The sequence below is a fragment of the Molossus molossus genome, unplaced genomic scaffold (genome assembly GCF_014108415.1).
Source record: "Molossus molossus isolate mMolMol1 unplaced genomic scaffold, mMolMol1.p scaffold_m16_p_8, whole genome shotgun sequence".
Classification (NCBI taxonomy): domain Eukaryota; kingdom Metazoa; phylum Chordata; class Mammalia; order Chiroptera; family Molossidae; genus Molossus; species Molossus molossus.
In genome coordinates this window covers 39,503,237-39,519,030 of record NW_023425402.1, presented here as the reverse complement: position 1 = coordinate 39,519,030, position 15,794 = coordinate 39,503,237, and the positions used below count along the sequence as shown (strand labels likewise).

The window sequence follows — 15,794 nt, the reverse complement described above, 5'->3', positions numbered from 1 at the left end:
TTCTCTCTCTCTCTCCCTCCCTCCCCCCGTCCCTCCCTCCCTCTCTCCCTCTCTCCCTCCTGCTCTATCTGAAGATAAATGCAAAAATGTCCTCAGGTGAGGATAAAAAAAAAAAAATTAATTGCTTAAAATTCAAAATAATGGGAATTGTCATTTATTTTCTGTTCTTTTCTGTGAATATAATAAAGACATAATTCATCTCACTCATTTTGAAAGGAGTCAAAAGCATCTGACTCTGAGATGCAGGAGCATTAAAAACTGAGTACAGCCCTGGCTGGTGTGGCTCAGCTTGTTAGAGCAACATCCCATACACTGAAAGATCTCGGGTTTGATTCCCAGTCAGGGCATAGGCCCAGGCTGCAGGTTCGATTCTCAGTTGGTGTACATATGGAAGGCAACCAGTTGATGTTTCTCTCACACCAGTGTTTCTCTCTCTCCCTCTCCCTTCCTTCTCTCTGAAATTAATAAGATCCTCACATAAGCATTGAAAAAAATTTTAAAATTGAATACAATAAAAACTTTTCCAATTAAGTACTCAATTTAAATCTTTTAATAAAATTAATAAAGACAATAGAACTAGTCCCTATAATTAATCCTTACCTTGTATTTTATAATTTAAGCTCCTTGGGTAGACACAACTTCATACCATTTATTACTTAAACAATGCATATTAAAATTTATAAGGGTTGTAGTAGATGTTTAGATTAAGGATTTAACATTTTTAAAATAACACTTAACGGCATAATTATAAATAATGACTCTTGGAAATATAATAATTTAATAAGATCGACATACAAAACTTTTCAGAAAATATTACAGAAATATGTTTTAGAGAGAAATACCTTAATATATAAGCTTAATTCACAATAATGCTTACTCAGTGTCTATTGCAAAGCTTATTTTTGCCATGAAGCAGGCAATTATAAAGGACATATTTTACTTAACCCAAAAGGGTTATATGAGAGTAAGTTTCAAAACATATTAGCAAAGGATAATTCTTAGGCAACTCGACACAGTCGTACTGGAAAAAAGAATGAGGAGAGCAGTGTACTGAGGCCTAATCCAAGAAGAACCAGAACCAAAGCTCGGCAGAGACCAACACAGGCAGTAAGTACGACATATATTCTGGAGAGACGTGGATGAGTATTTCATTTTTAATAGTACAAGCTTAAAAGTAAGAAATCTTATTTGGGCTCCAAAATAAAAAATACGCCTTGCAGCACAATTATTTTTGTATTAAAGATTTTAATTTAAAAAAATAGTCTACTGTACCTCAGGACTTTTTCGGTTCTGCAAAATTTGTTTGTCAGTTTCCTTGTTTGCAAAGTATCTAGTGCAGCCTCGGTTTAAATACTGTGACAAAGAAGTGTAAAATATAATTAACAAATATGATCCTCAGGAAAATACTACAGAAGACAACACAACTTATCAAGCAGTGCTAACCATACAGAATTTCTAAACATAACCTGAGTATCATTTAATCTCTCAATTAAAATCAGTACTTCAATATAAGCACTTTATTCCTACTAAACAAACAGGGATGTTGAAAATCCCAATTCCTCAAAGTAGATTAAATGGTATGACTAACATAAAAACCAATACCATAAAGCTTTCCTATATTTAAAAGGCAGCAATTTTAAACATTCTCAGTGTCAAATATCTTTACACCGACTACAGATAATGAAAATCACCTTATTACTAAATATGCAGAGTTTCAAATAAGGACCCCACAAAGTGCAGTTTAATATTTCAAGTAATATTTTACATTCTAAATAATTAACAATCTTGGAATTTCTAAATTTTTTACTTTTATAATCAGTTCTTTAAAACATGCCTTTTATATTTACTCTCAGTTAACAATCACTATACATAAATTACAATACTTGCTATATGAACCTTCATACTCAAATAACAATTTCAACTTTTATCTCAAGGATTTATTTTATTATCCAGAATCCTTTGAAAGGCTATGTGCTTTCAAAACATAGAACAAAGGAAGTAGTCGAGAAGAAAACAATACTATATTGATCTTAAAGAGAATCCATTTCCCACCTTGAGGGGAGTGGGGGGTGGGATGGAACAGGAAGGAAGTACACAGGGAACAAGGTGGCAAATTTTAAAAAACATCTCAGCTTCTCTTGTATCAGGTCACTATGATTCCACTCATCATGGCATGCATTGCAAGATTAAATATATCACATTATATAGATACCAAGGAAAAAATCATAACAAACTTTGGATAATTTTGAAATAAATTAATATTTAGGTGATCAATGTATCTATCTTTTCCCCTCTATTATAATGAAATATTAAAATTGGTAAAAAACAGAAAATGGTATGAGTTTTTCTTTCTACCCTAGAATCTCAGGGTAGGGGGTAAAGGGAGGGATAATATTACTGGTAAGCATTTTCAATTAACTATTTCTAAAAAGAACTCTTACTGTATAGTAAGGTAATAGTAGCTTAAACTTATAGAGCACAAACAAATATTTTCTTTGCTAGCAAAAGTTTTATCCCCCCAACAAGTTAATTGTTTTATCAATGACTTGGCTTTTGGACAGATGGACTTAACATTACAACCTAGGAAAAACTCTTGTTTCTTCCAACTTCTCTGTAAGTAGAACGTTGTTAACTATTCTTGCCATCCATTTTCATTCTACTCAACCTTTATTTATGTTCAAGGATCTTTTTGCATGATTATAAAGAATGCTTCCACAAAACATATGCAAAAATATTTGAAAATTTTGAATAATGCAAGAATTTTAAACCTTTTATTTGCCAAAATACATGTGTAGTTAATACAAATGTCTTCAAACAGGTTTCTCTCTATAATTCTGTACATACTAATTTGGATAGAGAAGTAACAAAAAAATTTTGGAAGTGTTTACCCTACTGTTGGGTTCTCCTTTGTCTACAACCTTATCTATAATTTCTGTAAACTACAGAAAAACCTGATGAAGTTACCAACACACTTTCAAATCACTTTAAGGTATAATCATCTGTGGGGAGAAATACAGAGGTGTGTATGCATTCGTGAGAGGAATATCCAAGACAGCAGATGTGTTTGGGTGAAAGGTAATGCTGTTCCTCTAGTCTCCTAACACCAAAGGACTCTTGTAAAAGAGGAAATCATGCCTCCCAGTTCACACGACAGAGACAGGAAACTCTGACCTGATAAAAAATTTTAGTAGCTGACCCCTTAGGATGCCTGCCATTGTGCTAGGAAAATCAGTACATTCTGAGACATGCAAAAACTATGCTCCTAAGCCTCCAAGCAGAAACACTAGATTAAGACAAGAGTCGTCACATCACTTTATCATTAACTCATTAAGGACAAAGCCACATCATCATTATTACATTTCATATGATTCATAGTAATTTTATATTTCTTTTCTAAAAATCATTATAGAGATATGCCTCTTCCACTTTCATGAAGATAATGTGGGCAACTAACTGCAAATTCCGATTAATTTGGAGAGTTCTAGAGAAGTTGGACATTTTAGAAGTATATAGATGCAGTTATAAAGTATTTTAATACAAGTTGTGAAATTTTCAAGTACACATTAAAAGAACTAATTGAAGCTATACAGAGAAGCTGGGTTGTAAAAACAAACACAGGCACACACACTCACACACACACAGAGAATAAATATAAATGTGTGTCATGATTCTCAAATGAAAGATTCCTGTCCAAAGAGGACTATCAAAATTACCTGGAAAAATTTATACAAACTACATTTCTACATTTCTACACCCCACCCCATAACTCCCATATAGCCCTCACAGGGACACTATCTTCTAGCTGAGAATTTGTAAATTATGCTCACCCCCAGTCACCACTTCTTGAAACTCAATTAGCTGGCAATTCCTGGCAGTAATGATTTTCCCTGTACTTGCCTCCCAACTCCACTCGTGCTTCCTTTCTTGGGCAACTCTTTATCTATTCAATCTCTGATTTTCTACATTATGCAGTCTCTCTGGATAATCTCATCTACCCACTGTCATAGTTTTAATGACCATCAAAGTACCAACATCTCCCAAACCTGTCACTCCAGCACTGACACTGATCTTCAGATTAGTATACATAACTGTCTTCTGAACATCTCTGCTCAGATGATCCATAGGTTCCAAACCGGACTCATCCTATATGCTAAATCTTCCAAATGGCCCCAATATGGTATTTACATCCACCTAGTTTTCCTAGTCAAATTTTGGAAAATTACTCCACTCTTCCTTCTCCCTATCATACCCAGACTCCAAGTCCTACCAATATTACCATCTAAATATTTCTCACATCCCCTACTCTGTAACCCTCCTATCAACAAACCAAATTTAGGCACTGAGCAACTGTTACTTCAACCTAAAGCTATAGATTCCCAATCAATGTGCCCACGTTTCCATTTCAATCCATCCCATCCTCTATTCCCTTAAAGCCATCTCCCTATTAGATCTGATATCCAATTTTCTACTTAAAGCCCTTCAATAGCTCCTTATTAACTACAGAAGTGCAAACTCTCAAGCCTCACCTCCTACCATTTCCTGCCCTGCTGTTTCTTGCCTTTCTGTTCATCTTTGTTTTATCTACCAGGTACACCATTTGCATCTTTCCTTCTCTAACTAACACTTGAAAATCCTGCAGGATTCAGATCAAGTATCAGTTGTTCCAGTAAGCTTTTCCAAAATCCTCAGCATCCTATATCACAGCATTATATATATATATTTCTTATTATATATATATCTTTCTTATTATTCAACACATCAGTGTGTGTGTGTGTGTGTGTGTGTGTGTGTGTGTGTGTGTCCCCAGATCCTAATTTGCTCAAAAGAATTTATCTTTTTGACCCTGGCACAATGTCTGGCACTCACTGGGCAAGCCATAAATATTTGTTGTTGAACTGAATTAAGAAGATAATCATGAGTCCTTTATTAATATTAATTCAGTGGTCAAACTTTTTTTTTTTTTTTTTTTACAAAAAGTCAAAGGTAACTTAAAGCCAGCATAACAAACTAGTATAAATTTCTTATTCAGCTTAAATTGATAAGGGGTTTAACATCTACCCTCTTACCTCTTATGGTGTTATAAAGTCAGCAGTAAGTCTCAATAGAGATCTACCTAGTACAGATGGCATTCAGTCACGTTATACTAAATTTAATGTAAGTCACATAAAACTATCAAAATCCACTAAAATAAGTTTTCTAGTTGAAGGTAATTCAATTTTCAAATCTTGTTTGAATCTTTTTATCCAACCTACCCGAAAATTATCTGGGGAGTTCAAATGAAGTTTTTCCCTAATATCTTCAGAAGCACCAGCACACAACCTATAAAAGATATGATAATTCCTTTCCTCTTTGCCTTGAACACAGATCCTAGATTTCTCTAGAAGATAATGTGAAACAAATCCTCCAACAACTGAACTCTAAAAAACAAAACAGAGAGAAAATACATTTTTACATTTCAAGTCTTAAAGTATAATCAACAAATGTTAAAGTATTTATCTTTTCTAATAAACATTTGTCCATCAAAAAGGTTGTAATATTTATCAAATAAAGGGGAAATACATATGTCTAAATATAAGCTTAAAGTGTTTATAAAGGTCACAGTAAACATATATATATTCTCCCAGCCATCTAAAGTAACAAGAGAGAAACTTAAACAAATTTACCACGGATTCGAGTACAGCACCAATTCTATTGGACCCTTGTACTTTTCAAAACACTCCCCAAACATATCACCCCCAAACTCACTCTCACCTTTTCATTGAAATGTATTTCTACAAATTTTCCAAATCGACTGCTATTATTGTTGCGAACAGTCTTTGCATTTCCAAAGGCTTCTAAGAGTGGGTTAGCTATTTAAAAAGAAATGAAATATTCCATCAAAAAATTATCATAAAGGAAATTTATAAAACAATATAGCTAAAATAATGTTCTCAAAAATATTAACATGCAATGTCAAATCCCACAAATATTTACTGACTACACTGTATTCAGGCCTTATTAATGTGCAAGAGAAAGGAAAATTATCAAAATATATTTAAAAATATAAATGTTATGGAAAAGACTAAATTTTTAAAAGTTATTAGCTTATAAAATTTATAACTCAACCTTTTAAATTATTCCCTAAAAATGTTAAGATTTTCACAAGTACACCAGCCCTACTAGAATAGTGATTACAATATAGAAAACAGCAAACCTCTTGTGACAAAATAAGGCAACAAATAAGCTGAGTCACTTGTCTAAAATATTTTATATATTAATAAAACCTCCATATTTAATATTTTTACATGCACATCCAACAAAACTAACAAATTAGTTTATAGAATTATCTACAAAAGGTTCTCAGAACAATATTTTTCAAATCCCAATGAACAAATACAATACTTAATTGTTTTGCCTCAGCCAGTTTTTCTCAGTGGTTAGAGCATTGGCTCGCAGACCAGAGTCACAGGTTCAATTCCAGTCAAGAGCACATACGTTGGTTGCAGTTTGATTTCCGGCCCTAGCCAGGGTCATGCAGGAGGCACCCAATCAGTGTGTCTCTCTCGCATCGATGTTTCTCTCTCTTTCCCTCTCTCCCACTCTATCTAAAAATCAAAGGAAAAATATCTTCGGGTGAGGAATAAAAAAAGTAAAATAAAATTTAATTGTTTTTATTTTATAAAGAGACATATCACATGACCACAAAAAGGTTACCAGAGTCTATTCTTGTACTCACCTGTACTCAACTGTAAACATACCAGACTAGTGTCAATCTTAGTCACGTATTTTCTATCAACCGCCTCATAAGTTGCTTCACAATATCTACTGCTAGAATATTTTTTACGAAATCTTTTCAAGTCCATTTCTCTTATTCTATTCACAGTAGAAAGCTTAACTAGTCTCTAAACCCATTTAAAAATCACTCCCCAGTTCTTTCACTTGCCAAAATAAGTAAGAAAGTATGTAAAAGTAAAAGAAATGTTAACGTATATATCTCGCCTTTCAGGTGGGCAAAAAATCTGATGCCCAACAAGGTTAACGTGGAATACCACGTGACTGGCTACTGGCTAAAGAGGGACTTACAGGTCTCCCTGGCTCCTTTACTGACTCCATTACAGTTTTTCCTGAAAGATTTAATATACTAATAAAATATCCAAAAATAGGATATTTATATCAAGAAACATGAGAAACTTGACCGATGCAACCTTTAAAAATACTTATTAGAGTTGAATTTATATTCATCCACATGTATATTTTATACAAATGATCTAACAAAATGCATGAACATAGATAGGATAAGGGTCTCTACATCAGAAAACTTGATTAATGCTATTAATGACATACTCATTCCAACCTTCAATTAATATGGCATCTAAAGATTTCTGTGTCCTTCCAGTTTATCTATTATCCTCTAGTAAAGGGCTGTAGAAACATTCGGAATAATACATTCCAACGTTTCTCAACTCTAGAACACTACATGCTGTACAATACATCATGGAAGAAACCAGCCTTATAACCAATTCTCAAGCAAGCTTGCACTGCAGGTAAACAAAATCAGAATACTTATTACCATTTTGTTGAATTAACCTATAATTTGTTCTCTTTTATTTATTTATTTAATATTAAAGGGTGATTCCCTCACTAAAGTAGGTACTTTAGAGTGAATATAGCATTACTTATAAGATCCTCATTCCTGGTGTGTCACAATACCACAGTGAGAATTATAAGTAAAACTAAAATATTTATATCAAGAAACACAAAAAACCTTACTGATACAAACTTTTAAAATATTTCTTACAGTTGAATTTATAGTCATCCACATTCATAGTTTATACACATGATCTAGTAAAATGCATGAACACAGAACACCCCTAATTCATATCTGTTCAACTGAAATTTTTCTTTAAATTGTCAAGAATGTGAAAATATGCACTTAGTATAGCAGACAGTTAAGATGCCTGGGTTCATATCCCACTTCCACAACTGATAAGGCATATGGCTTTAGCAAGTTACTTAAAATCTTTCACCTCAGCTTCTTAATCTGTAAACTAGGGATAAAACAGTACCTAACTCAATCTGTGAAGCTTTAAATTAGATAACAGATTTTAAGCAAATCAGACAATACCTAATAAATACATCCTACATATGTTAATATCATCACTATTATTAAAATTGAGTGCCTATTAGGGGACAGTGAGGAAGGGGAACAGAGAAAGAGTATCCAGAGAGGCCAAACAGACTACCAAGAAACCACCATGAATGACTACAGCATAAGAATTCTAAGGAAACATGACTCAATTAATCAGAGGAGGCCAGACCACACAGAGCACTGTAGGTGATGTTATGGATTTGGGGCTTTATCTTGAGAACTAAGTGAAGCAGTTAAGGGGTTTACAGCAAAAGAGGTCATTCCAACTTCTACACAAAGAGCAGATTAAAGGAAAATAAGAATATAAGCGGGGAGACCAAAAAGGAATCTATGGTGTACAAGGGAGGTGCGGATTCATTAATTGTACTCTTCTGTTAAAATAATTTTCCCAAGCCCTGGCCGGTTTGGCTCAGTGGTTAGAGCATCCGCCTGCGGTCCGGAGAGACCCGGGTTCGGTTCCCGCTAAGGGCATGTACCTCGGTTGCAGTTTGTCCCCGGCCCTGGTTGGTCGTGTGGGTGGCAGCCACTCGATGTGTCCCTTTCACATCGATGTTTCCCTCTCTCTCTCTCTCCCTCCCACTCTATCTGTGCAAAAAATGGAAAAATGTCCTCGGGTGAGGATAAAAAAAAAAAAAAAAATTTTCCCAAGCCCAACGGGTGTGGCTCAGTGGCTGAGTGTCCACCCATGCACCAAGAGGTCGCCAGTTCGATTCCGGTCAGGGCACATGCCCAGGTTGTGGGCCCAATCCCCAGTGGGGGGCATGCAGGAGGCAACCAATCAATGTTCTCTCTCATCGATGTTTCTCTCTCTCTCCCTCTCCCTTCCTCTCTCTCTAAAATCAATAAACAAAAAAATTTTTAAGAGTCTTAAATAATAACAATAATTTTCCCAAAAAAAGCACCTTAATTCCAAATAACCCTCCTGCTCTGTTTTTTCACACACACACACACACACACACACACACACACAAGTAAAAACAGGAGGTCAAAGAGCTTCCTGTATTTCTTTCATTTGTCTAACAGATGCTTCCTGTGTTTCCTTCATTCATCCATTAATATTTATGGATCACTAACATGCTATGTATCAGGCACTATTCCAGAAGTTTGGAATATATAAAAATTACTACTGTCTTAGCACTTACATTGGTGGAAGGGAGCAGGTGAGAATGGATATCAAGTAAATGAGAACATGATATCTGAGCAAAGATTTATAGAAGGGAGAGTCTTTTGTATCTCTGGGAGAACATTCCAGACAAGGATTCTCACACATATCCAACAACATAAAGTAAGAATTTTTAAAATTAACAATACCTTCAACAATCCTATCATCAATATCTTGACCTGTTCCATAGGATTCAGTCAGATATCTGTTTAAAATATAGGACATAAACATTTAGATGACAATATTGTACACATTATAATTTTAATATTGTTCAATCCATGTAAAATTTAAACCTGGAACATCGTTGTAACTGGTTATTTAAAAATTACAAGTTTGTATTTAAATAAAACTATTCTGTTATAGCTCTTTAAACACTGAAAATTCTATTTGGATTGCCTTTAACATCTAAATCAGAATTATTTTTAAGAAACTATTTTGAGAAATATTCTAACTTTACCAACTATTTTTTTTTTTAATATGCCATACATTTCACACAGGAATATTCATTTATGCATCAGATTCCAAAGTCTTTTGTGATAGCCTATTAATTCAATGTTTCTGGCTAGATAAAATACAGTGATCTTTCACTGAACAACTAGGAAGTTACCACTCTCCGAGTTGTTACAGCGCTTGCAAGATAAAACATGATGGAACAACTGCTTGCCAGGCATATTTCAAAACAGTAACCTCTAATTTACAATATAAGTTTACATTATAAGTTTACAGTTCTTAATTATGTGTTCATTTTCTTTTTTTAATTTATTTTTGTTACAGATATTTCTCCTTTTTTTTCCCCATTGACACCCTCCTCCCCATCCCCCCACCACATACCCAGCTTTGTTGTCCGTGTCCATCGGTTATGTGTACATGCATATAAGTTCTGTGGTTTATCTCCCCCCTCCCCCATCACCCCCTTTTCTGAGGATTGTCAGTCTGTACCCTACTTCCACATCTCTGGGTCTACCCAATTCCCCAGACTGTTATGTTCATTATATTCCACAAATAAGTGAGATTATGTGGTATTTGTCTTTCTCTGCTTGGCTTGTTTCGCTTAGGATAATACTTTCCAGGTCCCTCCATGTCGTCTCAAAGGATAAGAGATCTTTCTTTCTTACAGCTGCATAATAATCCATTGTGTATATGTACCACTGCTTTTTTATCCATTCATCTACTGATGGACACTTGGGCTGTTTCCAGATCTTAGCTATTGTAAATAGTGCTGCTACAAACATGGGGGTACATATATTCTTTCTGATTGGTGTTTCAGGCTTCTTAGGGTATATTCCTAGAAGTGGGATCACTGGGTCAAAAGGTACTTCAATTTTTAATTTTTTGAGGTAATACCATAGTGTTTTCCATAGTGGCTGCACCAGTCTGCATTCCCACCAGCAGAGTACTAGAGTCCCCTTTTCTCCACCCACGCCAACACTTGTTGTTTGATCTTAATTGCTTGTTTATTTTCAAAGGTCTACATTAGCCACAGATTTACTATATGACTATTACATATAAGAGAAAGAACCTGAACCACTTAGAATTCCAAGAGTAACAGAAGTATTCATTTAACTAGAATTGTATATGCATAACAGGCAATAACAAAATCAAATTGGTTTCATATAAATAACTCTAAATAGCATACACTTTTGCATAATGAAATAGCAAAATTTACCCACTATACAGCGATCAACTGAAAACTACAATACAAGTGACAACACTGGTGAGAATTTAGAATGTACTCCCTGGTCCTAGCAGTAGCTTCAACACTAGATTTAACATCCCTGAGTATGTAAATTGAAAGAATTAAACTATAATAAGAATTACTGTTCCTTCTGTATTTAAAATGCTATAGTTGTAAAGTGTAGAGTTTAAGCAGCTTGGGGGATACACTGGGAGGAGGCTTGTGGGAGGTGGAAATAAGGTCAGTTGTCATTAGCTTAAAGTAAAAAATAGTTTCAACCGTACTAATTGCAGGAGCTATTGAGAACAGAATGTGAAGGTTAGATCTTGAAGGAATATTCTTAGAATTTCTTTGCCTATCTAGCACTGACCTCCTCCAGTATCCTCAAGAGAATAATGTCATAAATAGCTTTCAATCTACAGCTTTGATTCCTTATAGGTGTCTGTTTCTAAAAAGGGAGAGAGCTCATTAATTTAAACTATGTCAGAAAGCATGCAAAAGAATTCAAAATCAACCTGTTCAAATCAATCTCAAAGAGATATTTGTATCTTTGTTCATAATCCACTCATTGCAGCACTATTCACAATAGCCAGGAGGTGGAAGCATCCCTGTGCCCACTGACAAACGACTGGGTAAACAAAATGTGACATATACATACAATGGAATATTAGCCTTACTAAGGAAGGAAACTCTGACATATGTTCCAACATAAATGAACCTTGAGGATATTACGCTAAGTGGAATAAGCCAGTCACAGAAAGACAAACACTATATGATTCACTTATATGAGAGGTATCAAGAGTAGTCAAAATCACAGAAGCAGAAAATAGAGGGGTGGTTGCCAAGTGTTGAGATAGAGTGAAACGGGGCTAGTTTAATGGGTATGGAGTTTTGGTGCTGCAGGGTGAAAAGCTCTGGAGATTAGCTGAAAAGCAATGTGACTATACTGAACACTACTGAACTGTACACTTAAAATTGGTTCAGATGCTACTTTTTGTTATATATTTTTATCACAATAAAAAAAATCAGCCTGTTCAAATTATTCCAGAGGAGCTAAATATTCCTCACCTTAGAACAAACTTCGTATTTTCCGTTTTGCCAGCTCCTGATTCTCCAGACACAATGATAGACTGACTCATCTTGAGCACCTTCATGTCTCGAAAAGCCTTATCAGCTGGGGTCAAAATAATACATTAATGATGAAGAGTGAATTAAACACAGATGTACTCAATGATAGAAAATTCATTTACTATCAAAGAGAACTTGCTCCTAAAGAAATTTAAAATGTGTGTTTGTAATTAGTACATTTTTAAAATAAAATCATTCAAAAGTATTCAAAACATTTCTGAAGTATTTACTTTAAATGGTCTAGCAGCTTATTATCCTGACAGCTAAGTACTATGAAAGCCAAATAAACAACTCTTATGTTTGTACTAGAATGTCTCCATATTATGAGCTATAGCTCAGTGCTTCCCAGTGCCAAAGAAGATCTGCAGAGACAAGAAATGCTCCCTATGAATAGCTAATGAAGTCCTCAGAGAAAAGCAAGGAGCTGTCAATTAAGAACTCTGAAAAAAAATCTGGCAATCAAAAATTCTTCTGGAGAAAAAAATACATAATTGCAAAATAAATCTGTGTTTTTTTCCTGTAACACTACTGTACTACTAAATTTAAACATCTTGTAGAATTTATCAGCATTTCAAAAACAGGCAAAATTAACTCCTTTAATTGGTTCAGATTTGGAATTGTTTATATATATATAATTTTTAACTATCTTCATTACATTCCAACAAGTAATGCTATAAAATGTCTTAAGACTACACAGATAAATTGAGCATGATTTAATTATGTTAAAGTGGTCTCAAATTAAAACAATTTTAATTAAAAATTAGGTCCTAACAAATTCAGTCCTATAAGACATCTATTTCTCACCTCAGACATGTGCTACCCTTACCAATGAAGAAGGCTTTACAAATGGCTCTTACTCTAAGAACTAAATGCAAACCACATGCAACAGTATACCCATTCTCTTGACCAATTTTTCAGCAATCTGTTCCACTCACTTTTGTGGAGTCATTGTAAATACTATTTTTTAGCAGTAGAAAACTAAAAATAAAAGCCAGTTTATTTACATTTTAAACATGTAACTTCTCTCCACTGAGGAACTGTTCACATTCAGGTTCTAAGGATTTTGCACCATTCTGGTAGCTCATAGAAAACATACCAAGGCCCACTGGAGCATCTTAGAATCAAAAGTCAATCTGTGGTTGCACTGGATTTGGCTGACATATTCGGTCTGCCTAATAGTACACAGTACACAAGTCAGCCAAATCTGGAAGTGCTTGAAGTCTAGTTAGGCCAAAACACAGGCATGAAGTGAAAGCCCGAAGAGAAACAGCTGCACTAAAAATCAGAACCAAAACATCTTATAATTTAACTGCTACTTATGTCTGTATCCAAAGGGTTAGCTAATATCACTGTACTTGCAGTTACCAGCTATGGGTCAAAGAACTCCATCTCTGTTCCTCAGAGCTACAGTGCTTTACGATGAGAGAGAGCCTGAGAAAGGCAAAGGTGGATAAACACTGCTGTCTTCCCACACAGATTCCCAGGGATATGAAGCATACACCATTTTCAGTCATTTAAGTTTTATAAAGCCCTGATGCAAAATAAGGCCTGGAAGACATCTGCTCTTACAGCTCATATCCAGCCCAAGGAACATGCTCACAAGTGATGACCTGGGGAACAGCAGAAGGCCTGTTCCTCAAAGCTATAAAGGAGGACACCTTTAAGCTGGAGCTGATCATGCTGAAGAGTCAAAAAAAAAACCATGAGGTCAGCTTTTATTATGTCCTACTTTCAACTGGGTGGACACACTTAAAAAGACACGGGCATTTAACAAAGATAATGATATACAACTGCCCCATTTGGCTGTAAAAGTATTCTTCCCCACCCTGGGTAAAATTCATGCTCCTAACAATAGTGATACATTCAAAATGCATACAAGTTCTCCAAAATACATATTCAATTCATGGTATCTTCTATTAATCCATTTAAAAAAAAAAAAAAAGAGCAAATGTGTACAATGTAAGAAAAAATAAAAATTAAGACGCACTGAAATTACTTACCAATTGCAAAGACATGAGGTGGCATTGTCCCAAGAGATTTTCCTTGGTACGACTTTATTGTTTCTGAAGAATATATTTTAGGTATGTCAAAGTATGGGTTCACTGCGATCAGAATGTTGGCGACATATGTCTAGATAGGAAAAGCATAAATGTAAAATTTCCCAATTAGTATTTTCATTTAAAACTAAATGAGACTGATAGGTAAAGAAATACAATACATACCTCGGATTCTCTATGTAACTAGGATTGCCAAATCTGCATTTCCACCCCTTAATATTCCCTGATCTCAGGACTCGTATTTCTCTAATGCTTAATAAATACATCTTCTCATCCTATACTCCTCTCAAACTCAGCACATCCAAAATCAAGATTATTTCTCTTGACTTCTTTTAGCCTCAAAGAAAACATTCTCCTCCCATGTGCTCTCTAGGTTGGTTCATGGTATCACCACCAAGTCATCAGAAAAAGTTGAGTCTCTAAGCATCTAGCTCAATCAGCCTTCTTCTGTTGACTCTACTTATGAAATCTACTCTTAGTTCTATTCCTACAGCTGGAGTTTTGGTCATTTATATTCCTCACCTAGACTATTTTATACACCCTATTACTGAAGAATTGAATATAGCTCACAGGATCCTCTAGGCCTATTCCCATCACTGAATGACAAAAATTAATTTAGCTCTGTGGTGACCACTTGGTCCCAGATTTTTCAAAACAACACATGCTAACCATTACCTAGAATATTGACAGGATAAATGTTTAATGAACAACTTAAGCTTACTTTTAAATTTGGAATTTAACTGTGTCTTTAAAAGACCAAAAAAATGCACCAATAGAATTTATAAAATTCCTTGTGGGTAGAAAGAGAGTTGTGGTTTAGCAATTAGCTGTGGTTTACTGGTCAAACTAGGACACACAGGACCGTATTTTTCTCTTTTCTTCTAGTTGTGGAAGGGAAATGATGCGGAAATCCTGAACTCTCAGACTACTAATCTAAAATTCAGTGAATGCTCCCAAAGATGTTTCCTGGAGTAGGGTAAAAAATAAGACATTCCAGAAAATTATCTTTTTATGGGAGACAAAAGGAAAGGAAGAGATTTTAGTTACCAACAAAAATGTTCAAGTGAGCTAGCTATTGTTATACCTAAGTCTAAGGGAGAATAGTGAGAATTTTGGTTGATGAGAAATATAAAAATATCAAATTTAAACTCTTATTCCAAATTGCTTCCATCTCTTACATATAATAATAATAATAATAATGACTAAATTTATATATTGCTAATTTTTAATGGCTTTATAACTAAAAGGCATTTTGGCTAGGAAAAAGCATACCAATCATGGCTTTGGTTAACTTTGAAAATACTGGTTCTCCAAACAGGAACTGATGAGGTGAACAGCCATTATGTAACAGAGGTCATTTGCCCAAGGGCATACATATCTTAGGAACAGAGGGTCAAAAAGCTAGGAAGAACCCTAAAATTCTCCAGAGTGATATAGACGTTATACATGAGAAAAAAAAAACCTAAATTTCACAGATAATTTTTTTTATCAACCATGCAATTTAACAAAGACTCGTAAGTCAACTAAACTCACTGTGAAAAAGAGACAACTAATTTTCTAAATACAATTAATTCTGCATGCAAAACTCAGTTATTAATGGTTATAATTAGTACATATAGTACTACTATAACACATGAAGTATTA

The 15,794-nt window shown here is 34.6% G+C and overlaps 1 protein-coding gene across 4 annotated transcripts in view; it reads right to left on the bottom strand.

The window, feature by feature from the left end:
- MYO6 (myosin VI) overlaps positions 1-15,794 on the bottom strand; it is a 145,737-nt gene that overhangs the window by 56,041 nt on the left and 73,902 nt on the right. For all 4 annotated transcript variants that reach the window (XM_036247981.1, XM_036247983.1, XM_036247982.1 and 1 more), the window contains exons 5-10: positions 14,094-14,223; positions 12,034-12,139; positions 9,440-9,495; positions 5,752-5,849; positions 5,253-5,417; positions 1,273-1,353 (exon numbers count right to left, since the gene is read on the bottom strand). In XM_036247981.1, coding sequence (XP_036103874.1) covers positions 1,273-1,353; positions 5,253-5,417; positions 5,752-5,849; positions 9,440-9,495; positions 12,034-12,139; positions 14,094-14,223 — 636 coding nt within the window. The remainder of the gene's footprint in view (positions 1-1,272; positions 1,354-5,252; positions 5,418-5,751; positions 5,850-9,439; positions 9,496-12,033; positions 12,140-14,093; positions 14,224-15,794) is intronic.